The sequence below is a fragment of the Leptosomus discolor genome, chromosome 25 (genome assembly GCF_034619465.1).
Source record: "Leptosomus discolor isolate bLepDis1 chromosome 25, bLepDis1.hap2, whole genome shotgun sequence".
Taxonomy (NCBI): Eukaryota; Metazoa; Chordata; class Aves; order Leptosomiformes; family Leptosomidae; genus Leptosomus; species Leptosomus discolor.
Genome location: NC_141415.1, coordinates 6,238,453 through 6,256,647, shown reverse-complemented (window position 1 = coordinate 6,256,647; position 18,195 = coordinate 6,238,453). Strand labels below are relative to the sequence as shown.

General features: G+C 58.2%; 1 protein-coding gene across 1 annotated transcript in view; it reads right to left on the bottom strand.

Annotated features, from left to right (window-relative positions):
* SKAP1 (src kinase associated phosphoprotein 1) overlaps positions 1-18,195 on the bottom strand; it is a 155,657-nt gene that overhangs the window by 4,915 nt on the left and 132,547 nt on the right. The window contains exons 10-11 of the mRNA XM_086478049.1: positions 13,993-14,055; positions 8,110-8,222 (exon numbers count right to left, since the gene is read on the bottom strand). Of these exons, the coding sequence (XP_086334175.1) occupies positions 8,110-8,222; positions 13,993-14,055 (176 nt within the window). The remainder of the gene's footprint in view (positions 1-8,109; positions 8,223-13,992; positions 14,056-18,195) is intronic.

The following is an 18,195-nucleotide window of genomic DNA, read 5'->3' as shown; positions in this document are numbered from 1 at the left end:
GATCCTCCCACAAGGCTTTTCAATACGGAAAGGGGCTTGTAAGAAAGATGGGGGCAGACTTTTTAGCAGGGCCTGTAGCGATAGGACAAGGAGTGATGGTTTTAACCTAAAAGGGGGAGATTCAGACAAGATGTAAGGAAGAAATTTTTACGACGAGGGTGGTGAGACGCTGGCACAGGCTGCCCAGAGAGGTGGGAGATGCCCCATCCCTGGAAACATTCCAGGTCAGGCTGGACGGGGCTCTGAGCAACTTGATCTCATAGAAGACGTCCCTGCTCACTGGGGGGTGGTGGGACCAGGTGGCCTTTGAGGGTCCCTTCCCACCCAAATTATGACTGTGCGATTCTGTCCCCACTGGGAGGCCCCTGCTCCCTCCCTGGGCTGCTGGGTGCTGCCGCCCCCACATCACCCCCCAGCCGTGTGCGGGGTCTACGGGGGTGCGGGGGGGGAGGGGTGTATGGGGGGTGCAGGGGTGCGCGGGGTCCGGGGATACGCGGGGTGCAGGGGATGCATGTGGTTTGGGGGTGCGGGTGGGTGCGCGGTGCGGGGGTGCGGGGGGTGAACGGGTTGTGGGGGATGAACGGGGTCTGGGGGTGCGGGGATGCGGGGGTGTGGGGGATGCGGGGGTGTGGGGGATGTGGGGGGATGCAGAGGTGTGGGGGATACGGGGGTGTGGGGGATGCGGGGGTGTGGGGGATGTGGGGGGATGCAGGGGTGTGGGGGATACGGGGGTGTGGGGGATGCGGGGGATGTAGGGTGATGCAGGGGTGCGGGGGATGCAGGGGTGCAGGGGATGCGGGGGTGTGGGGATGCGGGGGTGGAGGGGATGCTGGGGGATGCGGGGATGAGGGGGATGTAGGGTGTTGCAGGGGTGCGGGGGATACGGGGGGATGCAGGGGTGCGGGGGATGTGGGGGGATGCGGGGGTGCAGGGGATACGGGGGTGTGGGGGATGCGGGAATGAGGGGGATGCGGGGTGATGCAGGGGTCCGGGGATGCGGGGGGATGCGGGGGGATGCGGGGTGATGCAGGGGTGCGGGGGACGCGGGGGGATGCGGGGTGATGCAGGGGTGCGGGGGACGCGGGGGGACGCGGGGGGACGCGGGGGGATGCAGGGGTGCGGGGGACGCGGGGGACGCGGGGGGACGCGGGGGGATGCAGGGGTGCGGGGGACGCGCGGGGGTTGCGCGGCGGGCGGGCCGGTGGCGCATCCCCCGGCGTTGCCATGGCAGCGCTCCCGGCTTCGCTCCCGCATCCCCGGGGGCCGGCGCAGCCGGATCCACCTGCTCCTTCCCCGACCCTCGGCGGGGTCATAGGCAGGTCGGGAGAATAAATGAACGTGAGCACTAATGATGTGTTCGCTGGCTGTTTATGCTCTCTGTGTGTCAGGGGCACTCACATTTAGAGAGCTCATTATGGCTGCAATTAGACTGCACCATTGCTAGATATTTAACTCCTTTTTCTTTTAAATTAGCATTTTAATAACGTGCTTTGAGCAGGGGAAACAAAATGACCATTTTTCACGGACAAACTTCCTAGCTGTAGGTGCAACTTTAATGGCAAAGTTGCAAGGGAGGTAAAATAAGACCGGGCCTGTTCCCTTCCCACCTATCCCTGCCCTCTCCCCCTCCTCCCCGCCGCTGGGAAGGGAAGGGGGGGGGGGGGGAAAAAGCAGCGGAGATTTTTATTTGCTTTATCGCACACTCCATTTCCTAAATTTGTTCTGCAGCCAATTATTTTCGCCTTTAAAGTCCTGAACGCTCACGCCTGATGAAAATGAGCAGCCATCTGAGTTAAACTCTGCCTGTGACCTGTGAAGAGGGCTCGAAATAATTGCGTACATGTGTGTGTGCACGCGCGTGTGCGAGGAACCATCCATCCCCGGCTCCCCGAGCGGCGAGAGGAGCGGGTGGGAGAGGCCAGCGCCGATTTCGTGATGGGGATTATCAAAATATCTTTATACCGTAACCCCCGGGGCCGCTTCCCTGCAAAGGTCACCGCAATTATTTCCCCTTCGTTCATAACTCTTAGGGGAGACGGGGGGGGGGGGGGAGGCAGAGGGGGACCAGGGGGACAGCTGAGGGGGTGGCTGTGGCCGCTGCACCGGGAGGAGGGATGGGGACGGGTGGAGGGGACGCGGTGAAGGCGACGGCTCCGTGACTTTACCGGGAACTTCCAAAACCGCCCGTTTTCTTCACACCCGCAAAGCCCAACCCCGGCACAAAGTCGCGGCTTCGTTCCTCCGTCGGGATTTACACAATTAATTAATCGGTGGCCCTGACCCACCCGTCTGCCCCCAGGGATTGCTGCGAGGGCGGTGGGGAGGGGGCGAGGGACCCCCGGGGGTGGGTGCACCCACTGCCGCCGGGCTGGGAGAGGGACCTGAGCCAGGACGGGGGGTCACCGGGAGCAGGCGCCCCGCTTTGCCCTGGGACAGGGGGTCCCTGGGAGTGGGTGCCCTCCTCTGCCCCGCACCCCGGTCCCAGCCGGCTCCAACCCCTTTCTGTCACAACGGGCAGCCCCCAGACACCCCAGGTCAGGACCAGGAGCCAGCGACGGGACCCCCAGGGCTCCCGTGCAGCCGAAATCACGCCGAGGGTCCCAAATGAGTGGGGAACCGCAGCAGGGAAGGGAAGGAGAGGAGGGAGAGAGACGCAGCCTTCGCGAGAACGATGCTTTAAACGTCTCCTCTTTTGCATCCGCTCAGCTGTACCTCAGACGCCGCCGTTTCATAAATACAATCCGGGTAGCGCAGGCTATAATTTGGTGATAGCTACCCCAGGACATATCTAGATACACTTCTGTTATTTTAATTAAATACTGCATTATGGTTTGTGACAACTTCATCGCTATAGAGTAAATGAATTCGGAATTAAAGTCTTACTTAGGCATTCCACTACTTCCTCCCCCCCTTCCCCTCCACCCCTCCGTGTTACAAAGCAAAAGGCTATAAAATCAAGATGTTTGTTCATTTACAGATGGAGCAGCTTGGAAAAGGGAAAAAAAAAAAAAAAAAGAAAAGAAAAGAAAAAAGGAGAAAAGGCGAGAGGGTGCAGAAGTGAGCGTGACACAGGGGTGGCTTGTGAGCATCCTCGGCTGGGGGAGAGCACAAACGGGGGGTGCTGGATATTAACTGTGTGCGTTACCGCGATCCTCCCAACCGGGCTCCTCCGACCACCCCTTCCCCCGGCCCCTGGGTCACCCGGGATTGTCATTTTTAATTCTCGATTGCTGCAGAGGGAACGAAGCGCTGGAAGTTTTAGACCTTTGGAGATTCGGTCCGTGGGAAGGGCACGGCAGCGGCTGGAGAGACTGAGTTATGGCAAAGGGAAACTTTTTGGTTTATGCCCAGGCCTGGGAGTTTCAATTCCATCCATCTATTAACTCGTCTCTAATGAAACTAGACCGTACGTGACATTTTGCAATAGAACTGCTTTAAATGTTACCACATCAATTGGTTTAAATGTTACCCGCGCCTCATGAACCGGGAGATGGTTTTATAATTATCTCCGTCTCTCTCTAATGAACAAAGATTTCTACTGTCTGCTGGTATTTCGCATTAGCAAAGGAAACAAGGGTGCCCGCTCGGCACACGGGCGCTCAACAGGCTCGGACAAAGAAGGATCACGAGTTGGGAAGGTGGCAGAGGTGTCGCCTCTCACCTCTCGGCAAGTCGATGCCAGATTTAAACCCTTCCCGATCCGCTTTGCCTACGTGCAAGTGGGGTTTCAGCCGCAGGGCTCCTCTCGTTCCCTCAGTTGCCGATTAACCACCCCCCAAACCAAAACGACTCGCATCCATCTACCCCCCCCCCCCCCCGCACCCATACGTAGGTTTATAATATGTAGATCCATAAAACGCCGGCAGCCTGTGAAAGTTATGGCCGGGGAGGGATGGGTTTAATGACGAGGCTCCGCTCTAATATTTCCCCTCGTCGTAACCCCCAGTGAAATTTCCACTTCTCTTGACAAAATAAGCTGGGAAATCGTCGGACATTTGTTACGCTGGAAACAAAAAGCTTTTCCCCCCCCCCCCCCTTTTTTTCTTTTTCCGCCGCCCGTTGGAAACAGGGCGTCGCAGCAAATGTCACCCCCACCTCCCCGGCAGATTAGCGAGGGGCTCGTTACTAAATCTCTGTCTAATAAAGGCAGAGTTGACTCTGGAGGAGCTGCTGGTTATAACGCTGGCTTTGGAAAATGGAAGGATTGTCACACTTAAAGACACAAATTTCCCCCGTAATATATTCGAATGGAAACCTCTGAATCCAATACTACATGGGCATATCTAATAAATTCACAATATTTCAGCCTCAACAGCCTACGACGGTTAGTTTTAAAGATTTATGTGGTAAAAAATTACTCGGTGATGAATATAGTTTATTCTGTGCAGTATTGGAGGGTATAAGGAATTAAACTACTGTCTTTAACAGTGAATTTATTATTACCTCTGTCAAAGCCAAAGTCTTTAACAGCATTTATTATGAATTTCAGTGCAAAATAAATGGTCAGAGCACGCCTTAAGCCTTAAACCCCCCCGGCAGAACCACGTGCCAACCCAGGAGAAGTTCACGGGCTGGGGGGCAACGTCTCAGCCGCCCCTCGAGACCACCGGCGCTGGCATTGGGCTACCACGACCACGGGAAAGGAGGGAGGGGGGCTACCAGGATGGCACGCCCGGAGCTGGCGCGGTGGTCGGCGTGGGGTGACAGCAGCGGGGTCGAGGGCACAATTTGGGAGGCGGCACGGGGGGTGGGGGGACGCGGGGGCGCTGGGCATCGCCGGCGCTGCCTCCCCGGCGCTCGGCCACCCTTTTGTCCTCGCCCGCGATGGGTGTCCCCTCATTTATAAAAATTACCTGGGAGGAATGAGGCTGCCAAGGGGCTTGTTCTGGACGATTGGTTCCTGCCGGGGGGGACGACGAGGGGGCCGGCGGGGGAAGGATGGCCCTCGCTTGAATTTGACCGGTGGGTGACCGTTGCCTTCCAGCTGACCCCGCCGTCCCATCCCCATCCCTCCCAACTCGGGAGCCTCCCAGAGGGGTTATTAATGGGAGCCGAAACGCCGCCAAGCCCCAGGGGCCCATCTCCGTAGCCCACCCCACCGGAGACCCCGGGGGGGGGGACACGGACACCCCCCGAGCCCACCGCCCCGCCATGCAGCGGCGCGCTGAGCCCCGACAGGGCTCGTTACACCTTGGCTCCATCACCCGTGAGGTTCAGCCCATGGGAGGCGGGGGGTGGTAGTGGGGGGGTGGCCTCTCCCCACGAGCGAGATGGCCCCAAATCCAGGCAAAATGCCACTAGATGTCACCACACGCCTTTCGCTCGGGGTCCGGGGTATGGGAATAGGCACCCGCCCCCCCCGCCCCCCCCCTTCCCCCCCCTGCTTTCATTGAAAGCAATTGAGAGAATTAACTTATCCGGTTTTATGGGCTGCTTGTCACATCCAACTAAGCCCACTTAAAATAGGAAGTCTCGCTGCATTCAAATAATTATCATAACGTACAAATCACTCAGCCAAAGGACAAGGGAGCGGTGCCGGGGAAAGGGACGCGACGCCGGGGTTTTGTTGGGATTACGGCTTCTCCCTCCCCAAATTCATTCCCCTCCGTGTGTTAAGCCCGGCTGGGCTGCACCGAGCTGAGTAGGGGTGTTTCGGGATCCCTGCAAAGCCGGGGGATGAGGTGGGGTACGAGCTCTGCAGCTCGGCCAGGTCTGGCTGTGACCCCCCTGGCCGCGTTATCCCTGCAGGACTGGGCCCCGAAGAAGCACTGGCGGCACTGGGATGCGACAAGGAGCCTCCTGCCCGGGTCTGGGGGGCAATGATGAGAAAAGCCCTTGACAGTGGCGTTCCCTGGACTCCCAACCAAAGCCTCCCGGCGCTGGCACCCAGGGGACACGGCGGCAGCGAAGGGACCGCTCCAAGGAGGGACAACGCGGTGGGTGACGATGCTGCCCTTGCCCTGGGCAGGACCGTGCATCCCCTCTGCTGCAGCATTCCCCGCTCTCGCTGCGCTTGCAGCCCCGGGGCCGACGAGTCGTGTCCCCCCCCCAGCTCCTGATGTCCACTGACCCCCAAATCACTTTTCCCCGCTGTTGATGCTCGAAATGTCAGACAGGACCCGAGCAGCAGCCGGCGTGTGTTTCGAACACACCAGATGGATTTTTATATGAGCTACTATTTCATGTTCAGACAGAGCGACCGCACCGCTAAAACGGCAGCCTCGACGCTGCCGAGTTTGCTTCTGTGAGATTAATTCTGCGAAATTAATTGGGACAAGATTGAAAAGGAAATTAAAATGCAGCTGAGTGAACAGGCTTTTCAAACACCTTTCCCCCTCTCTCCCTTCGCCATCTCCCTCCTTCTTCCCCCCCTCTCCCCGGCCCTGCGCCGCCTCCGTTCTGCGGCGGCCGCGAGCATCCGTCGCACAAAGTAATTTACGGGGGAAAAGCTCTCAGGACCGATCGGTTACGTGTGAGGAAGCCAGCACAAGAGTCGCAATCTGGAGCCACTGAAGAGAGCGAAAACCCTGCCGTGACTCCAAGCTGTGTCCCCGAGCTGGCGCGGGGGGGGAGGAACGACACCCGACTCGCTTGGCCATCAGCGGGATGGACCGAGGTGCCAGCAGCGGCGTGGGCACGGGGGACTGTGGGTGTCACCCCCAGGGACGGCTGTGGGTTGCTCCTGGTGTCACCCCCCCCCGTGGATAAATGAGGTGATGAGCTTGGGGCTGTGGGTTTGGTGCCCGGAGCATGCCAGCCCCATCCCGGGGTGGGGACAGCAAGTGGCTAAATGCCGCTGTGAAGCGCTTTGAGATCCGCAGATGGGGAATTCTTAGCCCTCCAGAAAGGGACGGTGAAGCCCAGGCTCAGCGCTCCTCTCTGCTGCTGCCAGGGCCGCATCTGCCTCCGCAAAGACGCGCAGGAGCCGGTTTCAAACACGCCAGCCCAAAATTGCCCGTTCCCCAACCGGCTGCCAACCTTGGGGGCGGTGGATGGGCAGCCGGTGGTCGGCCCGGGCCGGGCTCGGGGCTGCTGCAGCACCAGAGATGCCCGGCTCGGACATGTGGGTCCGGCTTCGAGGGCTCTGATGGATGGATAAAACCTCCAAGGAGAGGCCTGATGCTGCTGCTCTCCTGCCCGTCACCGCAGCGTCCGATCCCCAGGGCTATCCCGTGGCTACCGCCAGGATAATAATAATGAAATCTGATTATTTTCCTCAGCTATCGAACGTGGTCTTAAGAAGCCTGAGACTTGGAGGTGGCTCTTCATCTCTGTACCCACCACTGCCGCACCCGACGCCCTTCCCTACTTCGGCTTGACCTTCCCTGGGTGGGAGAGGGCAGACGGGGCACAACCACCACATCCATCGCTCTTCCCGGGCCAGATCGGGGCGCAAAGCGCATTGCAAACCCCCATCCACACCATGCAACCCCCTCCCCCAGCTCCATCGCTGTCCTCGGGGTGCCCAAGGGCGTCGCAATACAAAGCACAACCCCCCACATCCATCGCTGTTCACGCGCCAGATCGGGGTGCAAAGCCCGTGGCAAAACACCACCCCAAAAATGCAACCGCCCCGGCTCGTCGCTGCCAGCCGGGGCCACCGCGGTCCGGCGGGGACCAGCTGGGAGGCAGGACAGAGCCCTGCGGGGACAAGCAGGGTGGGAGAGGGTCACAGGCCCGGCTGGCTCTGCTCTTGCCCCCGCAGAGCCTCGCTAATGCAAACACTTAATTTATTCACCTACGTGCGCTTGCCGAAGGGAGCCCTGGTCACACCCGGCTGAGCAACTCAATTACCCCTGTAATACCTGAGCAACAGCACGTACAGACTCCATTACCACGGAAAAAATAAAAAAAAAAACAACCAACAAAAATAATAAAACAATCTTGCTTTGGGGCGTTCGAAACGCCGCGTGTGAAGGGCAGGAGTGGCATCGATGGGGCAGTCACGGAGGAGGGGGTCCCCCCGGCATCCTGCTCCTACCCTCCCTGAAATTGCTCATTTAACTCTGCTTTGGACCTTGATTTTTTACCGATTTCATCAGCTTTTGACCTTGCCACTGAGCCCCGGCCCCATGACGGTGAATGTGGGGCTGCCAGCGATGCTCTTACCTTGCTCAGGATGTAGATGAGGTCTCCGCGGTGGAAGGAGAGCTCGTCGGGGTGCTCGCCGCTGCAGTCCCATATGCCTTGGTAGTAATTGGCGTAATCCCGCCGGGGACCTCCTGGGGAAGAAAAAAAAAAGGGAGGTCAGGGTGACAGGGCATTAAATAAGGAACTGTTGGGGTGGTGGAGAGGGGCTGGGAGTTGTTGGGGAAAGGAAGGAAATGTTGATGGTATTTTGTTTCGCATTTCAGTTAAAAGGCAGAGGCTGAAGGGGTAGTGCAAGAAAAAGGGGCTGGTCAATCGATAAATGCAATACCCGTCAATAAAGACATGAAAACCCACTGGTAAATGTTTCTGTTTCAGAAACCCCTGAATTAAAGCTGGTTACTACCACAAAGGGAACCAAAGATGCCTTCCCTCTCTCCCAGGTCCCTCATCTCCTTCTCAGGCTCAAACCAAGCTGTCCCCAAGGTGGACATCCGTAACTTGGTCAGGGAGGGGACACGTGGCACCGGCCCTGCCGTGGTGACAGCCACGCCAGAGGCCGTGGAAGAGGGATGCTGTTCGTGAACACGAGGGTTTGCACGGGGCCTCTGGGAGGATGCTGCTGGGGAAGGTGACGGCCACGTTGGTTTATTAATTAAAGGATCCAAGCGGGGGATCGCAATCATTGGAGCAGGGACCCGCTCAGCGAGCAAACAGCACCGACTGCTCTACTGGGAGCACTGGAGCAGGAACAGGGATGGGAGGAGAGCAGGGAAGCAAAGATCTGCCATCACGCCCTGTCGCCAGGAGGTCAGACTCCTGCGGGATGACACAACCTGACAGCTCAGGTCTCAATCTTCCCATCAAGCTGTGAGTTCGGGAAGGCAGAGCCTTTGCTCGGTGCCTGTGATCACAGTCTGCTGCGGAAAGAGGAGGGAATGTGAGCCAGCAAACTCTTTTTTTCCCTTTATTTGGGGGGGGGAGGCAAATGTGCTGAAAGCCGTGGGTTCAGGCTGATGAGGCTGTTGGCAAACGGTGCCAAGGCTGGGGACCGCCCTGGCCTCGATGTGTGCGTGGGTTTTCTGGAAAACATCACAGCAGCGTTTCCAGAATGAAATATTTCCGTCTTTGCCATCTCAGAATGACATTTTCCACCCCAAAAAATTTGGAGATGGGTCCCTGCCGCAGTGGCAGAAAGCATCCCGCCTTGAGACCAGGCAAGCCTGATGCCAAGCTCTTGCAGAGCCCCGCGACCGGAGGAGATGCTGCTCTGCCCACTGTGCAGACTGGGGAAGCGACTTGTCCCAGTACAACCAGCTGATCTTTTGGAGCACCAAAGAAACACCCAAAATCCCCCAGATTCCTGGTTTTTAAGCGTACAAGATGACTGTTAAAACATGCTCCCGAACCGAAGGCTTCAGGCAGGAGGCTGCTCTGATGGCACAGCACCAAAACGGGGGTGAATCCAGATGTCACGACACGGACATCTCCGTGATATGACCCCCGTGGATAATTAAAGCTGGTAAAACCACGTTTTGCAGGGGGGAGATGTGAGCACAGGGGCTGTGCCAGTGGTCTGGGCTGCTCTGCCACGCGGCTGAACCAAGCCCAGAAAGCATAAATAGAAAATATCGAGCACATGTTGGAGGAAATGTTTCTAATATGGTATAAGGGACCGAGTGATAAGGGTGCATCTGGAGTGCTGTGCCCAGATTTGATCACCTAAATATGAAAAAGGACATTACAGAGATGGATAATGGCACAGCAGGGGGCAACTGGAATGACTCAGGGACTTGGGGAACTTAAATAGAAAGTCTGGGAAAAAAAAAAAAAAAAAGTAGGTCTGCATCCTTTGGAAAGTATTAAAGGGGGAGCACACAGTGGCGAGGAAAAGATTGTGAAGGGAATAGAAGGAGTAGGAGCTACTGAGTTATTTAAGCTTGTGCTAAGTGCAGAAAGCAGAGGTTATGAACTGAAGGCAGAGGAAATATCAGGGCGAGGGGGCGCTGAGCAGGAGGACGAGGCAAGCAGCAGCTTTGGTAGGAGCCAGCAAACGTCGTAATTAACACAAAAGCTCGTTACGGGTGAGGACCATACTGGGGTGAGGAGAATAAGCTGGTACGGGGGGATGGCGCCTGGCACCGAGCTGCTGGTGCCCCCTGCGAGACAAGGCTGGGGAAGAGCTGCCCCGGCGGTACCGAAAATACCGGTAATTCGATGGAGCATCGTCACTAACTTGCTGGCAAAGAGACTGGAACCCAGCGATCCCCCACACCAGCCTCTGCGCCGCTCCTGGGTTCTGCTCCGTCACTGATGTTCGGGGAGGGGAAGGGGTTTGGGTTGAGATAAACAATTCTTCCTACAAGACACTTCCAGAGCGAAAAACGCCCGTTTCTCCCTCGGAGCTCCCTCGGGACAGGGACCCGGGCACCTGCTCGCCCGCAGGGAGGGTGCTGCCGGGAAGCTGGAATCAGCCGCATCTCAGCTGTCCCTCATTCACCAGCGACTCTTGGGAGAAGCCTCCCTATCCTGCATCCGCTCTTTCCTGCTTATTCCAGGAAGAAGAGGCCCTTGGAGGCATCTTGCCACCCTGTCAAGGAGCGGAAGCAGGAGAAGCCGTCGGTTGAAGGGAGACTTTGCAGAAGCCGCGCGCGTGATGATGCTCTGCGGGTACAAAGGGAGAAAATTTCCCAGCCCACAGGAAGGTTTGGGCTCCCAAAAGTTTGTGTATTTTTTTTTTCTTTTTGCCAGCTATGTCAGCTGCTCGGCTGGAAGGTCTCACTCCTCCCTCCGGCCCTGCCTTCAAAAGGTCAGAATTAATTGCATCAGACGAGGAAGATGCCTCACGATGAAAGCGCGGTCAGGCTCGCTGCCTAATTCCCAGCCGCAGCTTCAAAAGCAACAAAGACAGCCGTTTGTGCCAGCTACCGAGAATATCTTGTTAAAATTAACACCGTCTGCAGAAAAGGGATCCTGGATCATGTTTTAGAGCTCAAAGATAAGGCCAGGCCAGGGAGAACTTCACGCCGCAGCCTCCGCAGGGGATGGTGAATGTCCGTGATCCTCCCGACCTGCCGGCTCCAGGCTGGGTGGGATGTGGGTCGGACCCGGACGAGCCATCCCAGGACTCCTGCGCTACCCTGCGTGAATTCTGCTCACTTTTACAGAAAAGAAACTGTGTTTAAAAAGCCCCGACGCCCCATCCAGACGTTTAAAGAGCAGAGCCGTGATTTCGGCGCGACTGATTTGCACTGATGTAAGTGGGACGAGAGCCTGTTCCCATGTTTATGGGCCTTGGGGTCATGAAGAAAACCAGCCAAATGTGACAACCGCATCATTTTCTTCTGCGGCCTGAGCAGCCCCAAGAAGAGGCTGCGGGAGAGGCACGATCCGCCCCAACCCCTTCGCTTCGGGCGCGTTCCTTCAGAAGGCTGTTGATGCTGAAGCCTAATGACAACCGTCTGCAGCTCAGGCGTTTTCACTGCGGTGCTCCCGCTAGGTGAAACCTCCTGCCAGGCGAAGCAGTGACAGGAGGCAGGCTGCCAGGCTTTTGTATTTTCTAAGCAGAGGAATTTTGCTCGGTTTGTTCGCGACCGGCCCGTCCATGCTGCAGCAGCAGCCCCAAAGCCAGTCCGGCGCGGAAGGCAGGGATGAAGCAGCCTTGAGAGGAGCAAATGGACGTCTTGGCAGGAGCAGCCTGCAGCTCTCAGCTGGATTTGCTGGGCTGCTCCAGCATCGTGGCATCCTTGTGGTTCTCAGAAATGAGAAACAACAGTTTTCCATTAGCCAAATGCTCATCTGGCGCCTTCGGCCCGGTGATACAATTAAGAGCGAGCCCTTTCCCTCCCTCCCTGCAGCCAGGCCCTCTGCTCAAGGACCCCCATCATCTTTCTTGCCCTTGGTCCAGTTGGACAGAAGCACAAATTTCCAAGGCAAAAGGCGCGAGGGCTGGGGTTCTGTGACGACCTTTCCCTCCTGAAACGCAGCCCAGCTTTTCGGAGGCGAGAGTCTAATCTATTATTTACTGTAAAAACAGGACGCAGGACTGAAAGCCATCATGGCAATACTAATAACCGAACCAGTTATAGCGATTAACAACAATTACCACCGCCAGGCAGATGCTAATGAGTCTGAGCAGGGTGTTCAAACGGCTGGCAGGGCTGTGACAGGCGAGAGCCAAAATCCTCGGGGTGGCTTTGGGGGGCAGGTTCGTCATCACCTCTGGCCCCAGCCTGCCACGAAGCCGTGCTCTGCTCCCCGCTGAGCCCCACCTCGAGCTGGGAAACCCCCGGGGAAGCTGCTTTTCTGCCACCTGGTCCTTTGGATGTTTAAAAACGCTGGGAAAGGCAAAGAAAAACGTGTGTGAGCGCATGCGCGTCCCATCACCTTCTGCTTTCCTTACCCTGTGCCGAGGAGTCTCCGGGAAAAGCGTGCCGCCCCGCTTTGTGACCACAGTACAGTTTATAAAGAGCGGGACGTCATTTTTTTCCGAGCTCCGGGTGCTGGTACCGGCTGCAGCTGCCACATGCTCCAGTGGCCAAATAAGTCATCGTGCCGGGGGGTGGGAAACAAGCTCCGCAAAACCACGAGGAGCGGAGAAACGCTGCCTTGCTCCGGTTCCTGCAAGCAGCTGGGACTCAATCCTGTCTGTGCTGCCAAAATTTCAGCAGGAACAGGTCTGAGCAGCCTCCTGGGCTGGGGCAACTGGGCTGGGAACATGCAAGGGGGTTTGATGTTGGCCAAAGGGAACCGTTGGATCAGGCTTTCCAGAAACACTGGGAAGTTGGGCACGGGGGCTCTCGGGAGGGGGGTAAACTGAGCGATGCTGGTGGTGCTCGTGCACTCAAGAAAGCACAAGCATGTGCGAAGCCACTTCAGCCACCCACCACCCACAGCATCCAACCCCGAACCCCTCCGGTCTTCATCACCCAACAAGCGGGATGCCCACTGTGGGTTCCCGTCTGGGCAAGCACCCTGCGAGCCGGGCGTCACCGGGGCGAGACCGTCCCCTCCAAGCTCTGGAGTGGGAGGATGGCACGGGAAGCTCTCCCGAGCTGGGCTTTGCCAGGAGGACACGTTTTCCCGTGTGGTGAGGAGCGAGCAGGGCAGGAGGAAGCCCCTGGGCAGTCGAGCCCCGACTGCGAGGACATCAGCGCCGCTTTCCTGCGCCGGCACGGAAACGGCGATGGAAAGTAAAGCAGGTGGGAACGAGGAGGAAACAGATCTTCCGCCCCTGTCCCACGGTGCAGGTCCTTAAGGAAAAAGCAGGGGTGGGGGCCCTGGTGACCACGGCAGGCTCTGGGGCTGCCGGTTCCGGGCAGGCGGCGCTGGTTCCTGGGGGGGTGGTGGTGCACATCCTTCCAGCTTCCCGCGCCGAGTTCCCTCCCTGCGGCGGCTTCCTCTGGGCCATGATGCGCTTCCTGCCCTCGCTCCAAGGCTGTTTCTGCCCCAGCTCCTCTCCTCGGCCCCTCGGGATGCGCCGGGAGGGCTGGCTCCCCCTCCGTGGTCCGGGATGGGATGAGGGACAGGGATGGGAGTGCCTCCATGGGAGATCCTTCGGCACACGGGTCTCATCAGGCAGGAGGGGGGATGGATGTTGGGGCTCTTCCGTGGAGAGATCACTAAGGCCATCCCCGCCATGGGGTGCCTGTCCAAAAAGGAGAGGCGTCCCCCGTGCCCGTAGCACGGAGAAGATGGGGAGAGCTCCCCAACCCGAGTTATCTGAACTTCACCAGCTGCAGAGTCTCCTCCGTCACCCACCGGGCTGCTCTTGGGGCCTCTCCTTCCTCCACACGCCCTCCACCACCACCCACACCCCAGGACGCTCAACGGCAGCCGAACTCAACCCCCCCCAACCATGACTTGGGGGTCCTTTGGGTTGGCCAAAGGAGGGTGGGCTCTTACCGCTCCTCTGTCTGCTCCCGGCATCCTCGCTGTCCTCTGGGAAGGGGGGCTCCAGCTCCTCATCTAGGGGGGAGAAGCAGAGCCGAGAAGTCAGGGGAAGGGCTGTGAGCGTTACTGCTACACCAAACCCCCAGGCAGGCAGAGGGCGGCGAGAGCATCCGATTGTCAGAATAATAAATTCCCGGCTTAATTGTGAAGAGTGTAAGGGAGGAAGTCACAGATAATATTTTAAAACGTGTTGCATAAAAATATGAAATGTTGTTAACACGGGTAAAAACAAATCACTTATTATAGCCTCATAAATTTAGGCAGCACTTTGCCGAGTGCCCTATAGGAAGAGACGCTTCCTGTGCGGGACCCGCAGCCCAGAGAAAACGTGACGCCGAGGAGAAACACCAGGACAGAAATGCGAGGAAGGGCGGGGGACAGAAGCAGAAATTAAGGAGGAGAAAGAGGACCCCGGGCAGCGGAGGGCAGGCAGGCTGGCACGGCTCCGGAGGATGGGGAAAGAGGATACAAGAAAACAGTAAGAAATGATACCATGGAAAAAGTTAAGGACAGAGGGGCTGGAAGCCACGGGAAAGCCCTGTGAAAATGGCTAGAGACTGATGGGAGCAAGGATCTACACAGAAATAAGTTTAAATAAGATTATTTAGCACCAAGCCAGGTATAACCCCTCCAGCCTGAGCTGTGCTGGGATGAGTCTGGTGTGCTGAGCTGCTCTGGGCGCTGGGATGAGTCTGGTGCACAGCACCCACGTTAGCTGCCATCACAGCTCAGGCTCCCTTCTGCACCCATAAAGACCAGAAGCAGCCTAATAACAGAATAAATAAATAAACCCCAATTCCGAAAGGTTTCAGAAAGCGAATTGCTCAGCTGCACCTCGTGCGCGGCTGCTGGCCAAGGGCTGTTGGGGAGCGCGGGGCAGCCGCCTTCTGCCTGGTGCAGAAGAGATGTCACCATCGCGTCTCGGGGGACACGACTTTGCTGTCACCTTTAGGCAGAGCCAACAGAAGCCAAGCCGGGGCCTTCTGCTGATCCCAGGGCACTTGCCGAGGACACAGCCCCAGCCCGTGCCGTCTCTCCCGCCCGGCGCTGATCAATGCAAACCAGGTCATTCCTCCGCTGCCGATTACAAATTGCATCCCAAGTCGGAGGGTCACTGCAACTGCTCCCCCATTAGACGGGAAGCGGCACCAAAAATCTTTTCTAAATAAATCAGACTTTATTGTAAAACTCGGCCGCTGACGAGACAGAATCTCATTAGCATTGATTTTAAAATAAATTATTGAAAGTGGCTTTTGCCTGCTCTTTACATTTGTTAAAGAGAACGTAAAGGCAGCTGTAAGAGCCCTCTCCCCGCATCGTTCCCACGCACGCGCCCCAAACCCTCGCCTCTGGATTCCTTCATACTTGAACCAACGGCACCGAATCCCCTAATCCCACCTCGGCGTGAGGTGGAGGGCCGGCACACCAGGCCTGTGCGCCGGGAAAACCCCACGGCCCTCCTCCAAAGCAGGGCGGCATCGTTCCCCCGCCGCTGTGGGCGACACCTGCACCCAGGGGCTCCCCACGGCCACCCCCTTCCTCTTATCCATGCTGTGCACACCCCCCCTCTGTGCTGTGCGCACCCCTCCGCCCCGCATCCCTGCCTGCATCCTGCATCCATCCCGGAGCCAGGTTGTCCTCAGGAAACCTCTTCCCGGAGCCCTTCTCGCACCTCCAGCACGCACACGGGCTCCTGGGGAAGCGGCAGCCAGCACAGGGAAACACGTGCTGCGGAGGAACCGCTGCCGTTGGGTTCCCAAGAGGAGCACTGGGGAGATGGAGCCGTCCTGCTTCCTCCCCCCTTTCCTGGGAGCACCCCCCCGGACTGCAGAGCTGGTCCCCTTGCTGGCACAGCTAACGAGGAGTCTCATTTACAGCCCCTAACGAGCTCAGGCAGCTCTGGAGTCCTCACCCCACGGAGAGCTGCCGCTCCGCCACGTCCTCGCTCTCCAGGAGCCACATGAGCTGCCAGGCAGGGGCTGGGGAGGCTTTCCGGAGCAGCCCCCTCTCCTGTCTCCCACCTTGGACCGTATTTTTTGGATATATATTTGATGGAATGGGGTGTGTTCTAACCAGAAATCAAAGCCAGGGACCCCCTCCCTGTTTGCATCGCCCGCCTGAGACATCAGTTAAGCTTGGCTCTCCTGTGTCTCGGTCCTCTGTGCCTCAGTTTCCCTTTCTTTTCAAAGCCTCTGCCCTGCTGACCACCCACCCTGTGCCTTTCGCAAAAGGTGCTGGGAGGAAAACCCCAGGCAGTTCCCAGTCCCCGCTCAGGGCTGGCCACAGCTCTTGGAGGGTGCTGGGCTGTGATGGACGGAGCCTTTGGGGAAGGAAGGGAGGAAACTCGCATGGGATTTTTCTCAGGAAACCGTGGCGGGGAGGCAGCTGGTTGGCGTGGCTTCCCCTTGGCTGACAGCAGCCAAGCTCCTCTCGCCCTCCTGCGCCCCATCCTCTCCTGCACCCCGTCTTCTCCTGCAGCGGGGCCAGCCGCAGCCTCTCCCCGCTCGCCGCACGGCTGCGGACGCCTTGGGGCGGCCACGGTGAAGGCGCTAAGCCCGGGGGGCTGCAGAGCCCTGCCTGCACCACGGCCCCGGGCACGGTCCTCGCAGGTTTTGAGCCGTGCAATTCACCAACGGGCCCCGCGGGGCTGCGACAGGTCGTCCCCCCGCCCCTGCCCCGCACCGCAGCCCTGCAGCCTGTTGCAACCAGGTGCTCTTCCGAGGCAAGTCTGGAAGCGATGCTCTGCCTTCCCAGGGCCCGGCTGTTTGATCTCAGCCGATATCTGGGTTTTATAGTGAGGAATCAAAGGGAAACGCTGAAAAATGTATCTCCTGGGGGCCGTGCTGCTTCCCCCTATGCTGCCTCCCTGTGCACGAGCATCACAGCCTCAGCCACACCACCCTCGGGAAAATGCCTTTACCACCCCACGGGCAGCCCTGGGCACCCACGCCCGGGGTCCAGAGCCCCACAGCAGCCCCCAGCCCCAGGCATGGCTGGGGAGCCGGCAGGCCATGCACCCCACTGCTGTGCCGGAGCAGCCTGGGCGTTGGGCAGATTCTCAGAGGAGCTGTGTTTTAATGTAGCAATTTGATTCAATTTTCCACTCTATAAAATTACCCATCACTGCTCGTTGCTTCCTAACAGACACCTTCACTCTTAATTTAACAATCCTATCGAATTCTGCCAGGGAAATTGGAAAAATTTATCACCTGTGAAATTTTATTTTTCCTTGGTTGTATCTGTTTTTGTAAAACTTCATTAACGACGATGACTTGCTGAGGAAATTATCTCTTCATCTCTCCCCCCCCCTTTCGTTTTTCCCCTCTCCTTCTTTCTCTATTTTCTCTCAGGACACCAGGGAGGCAGCCAGGCCCAGAGGAGACCCCAGCCTGGATGGAGACTTTCCCTGCACTTGCTGGGAGGGTGTCCCAGGGGTGTAAAGGGCCGGCGAGGACGAGCTCAGGACACAGCAGACCTCTCCTACCTGCCCCCAAGCCCTGCAACTGGTTTCTCACCACTCCCACGTTGGACGTCTGTCTCTACGGAAACGTGCCACCACCACCACCACCTACGTTCAAACTGGCAGGAACTGGGGTCTGAAGGGGGTGAGAGGGGAGAGCTGTGGCTTTGCTTCCCGCTGCCGGCGCCTTGCACGGTGTCCCTGCGTGTCGGCGTCCCCCCAGCCACGGGCTGCAGGCGGGATGCTCGACGGCCGGGCAGCAGAGGCGACGTGGGCAGAGGCAGCTGCCCCCCAGCTCCTGCCTGCGCCCCGGCTCATGCTGGGTACGGGAGGCTTGGCCAAACCCCGGGGGCAGCAGCCCCTGCGTGGCAGCGAAGCACCCAGGATGCCCACGCGCTGGGGCCGAAGGATACAGCAAAATCCCTGCTAAAAGCAAGAGGTTTCCATCCTGCCGCTTGCGGGCTTTGGGCTGGCGAGGAGCCTGAGGCACAACCCTCGGGGCTGCCTTAGGAACCTCTTAGCGAGCTTTTAAGAAGCTGAGATGGGCAGGACAGAGAGCCTGGTAAAAGCTCGTGATTAAAGGAAAGGTTTGGCTGGGATGTTCCCTCCTCTGCCGTGATGCTCTGCAGCCCCAGTCCCATCTGTGCGTGAGAGCAGGAGAGCAACACCCACGGGGACCAAGGGTGAACCTGGCT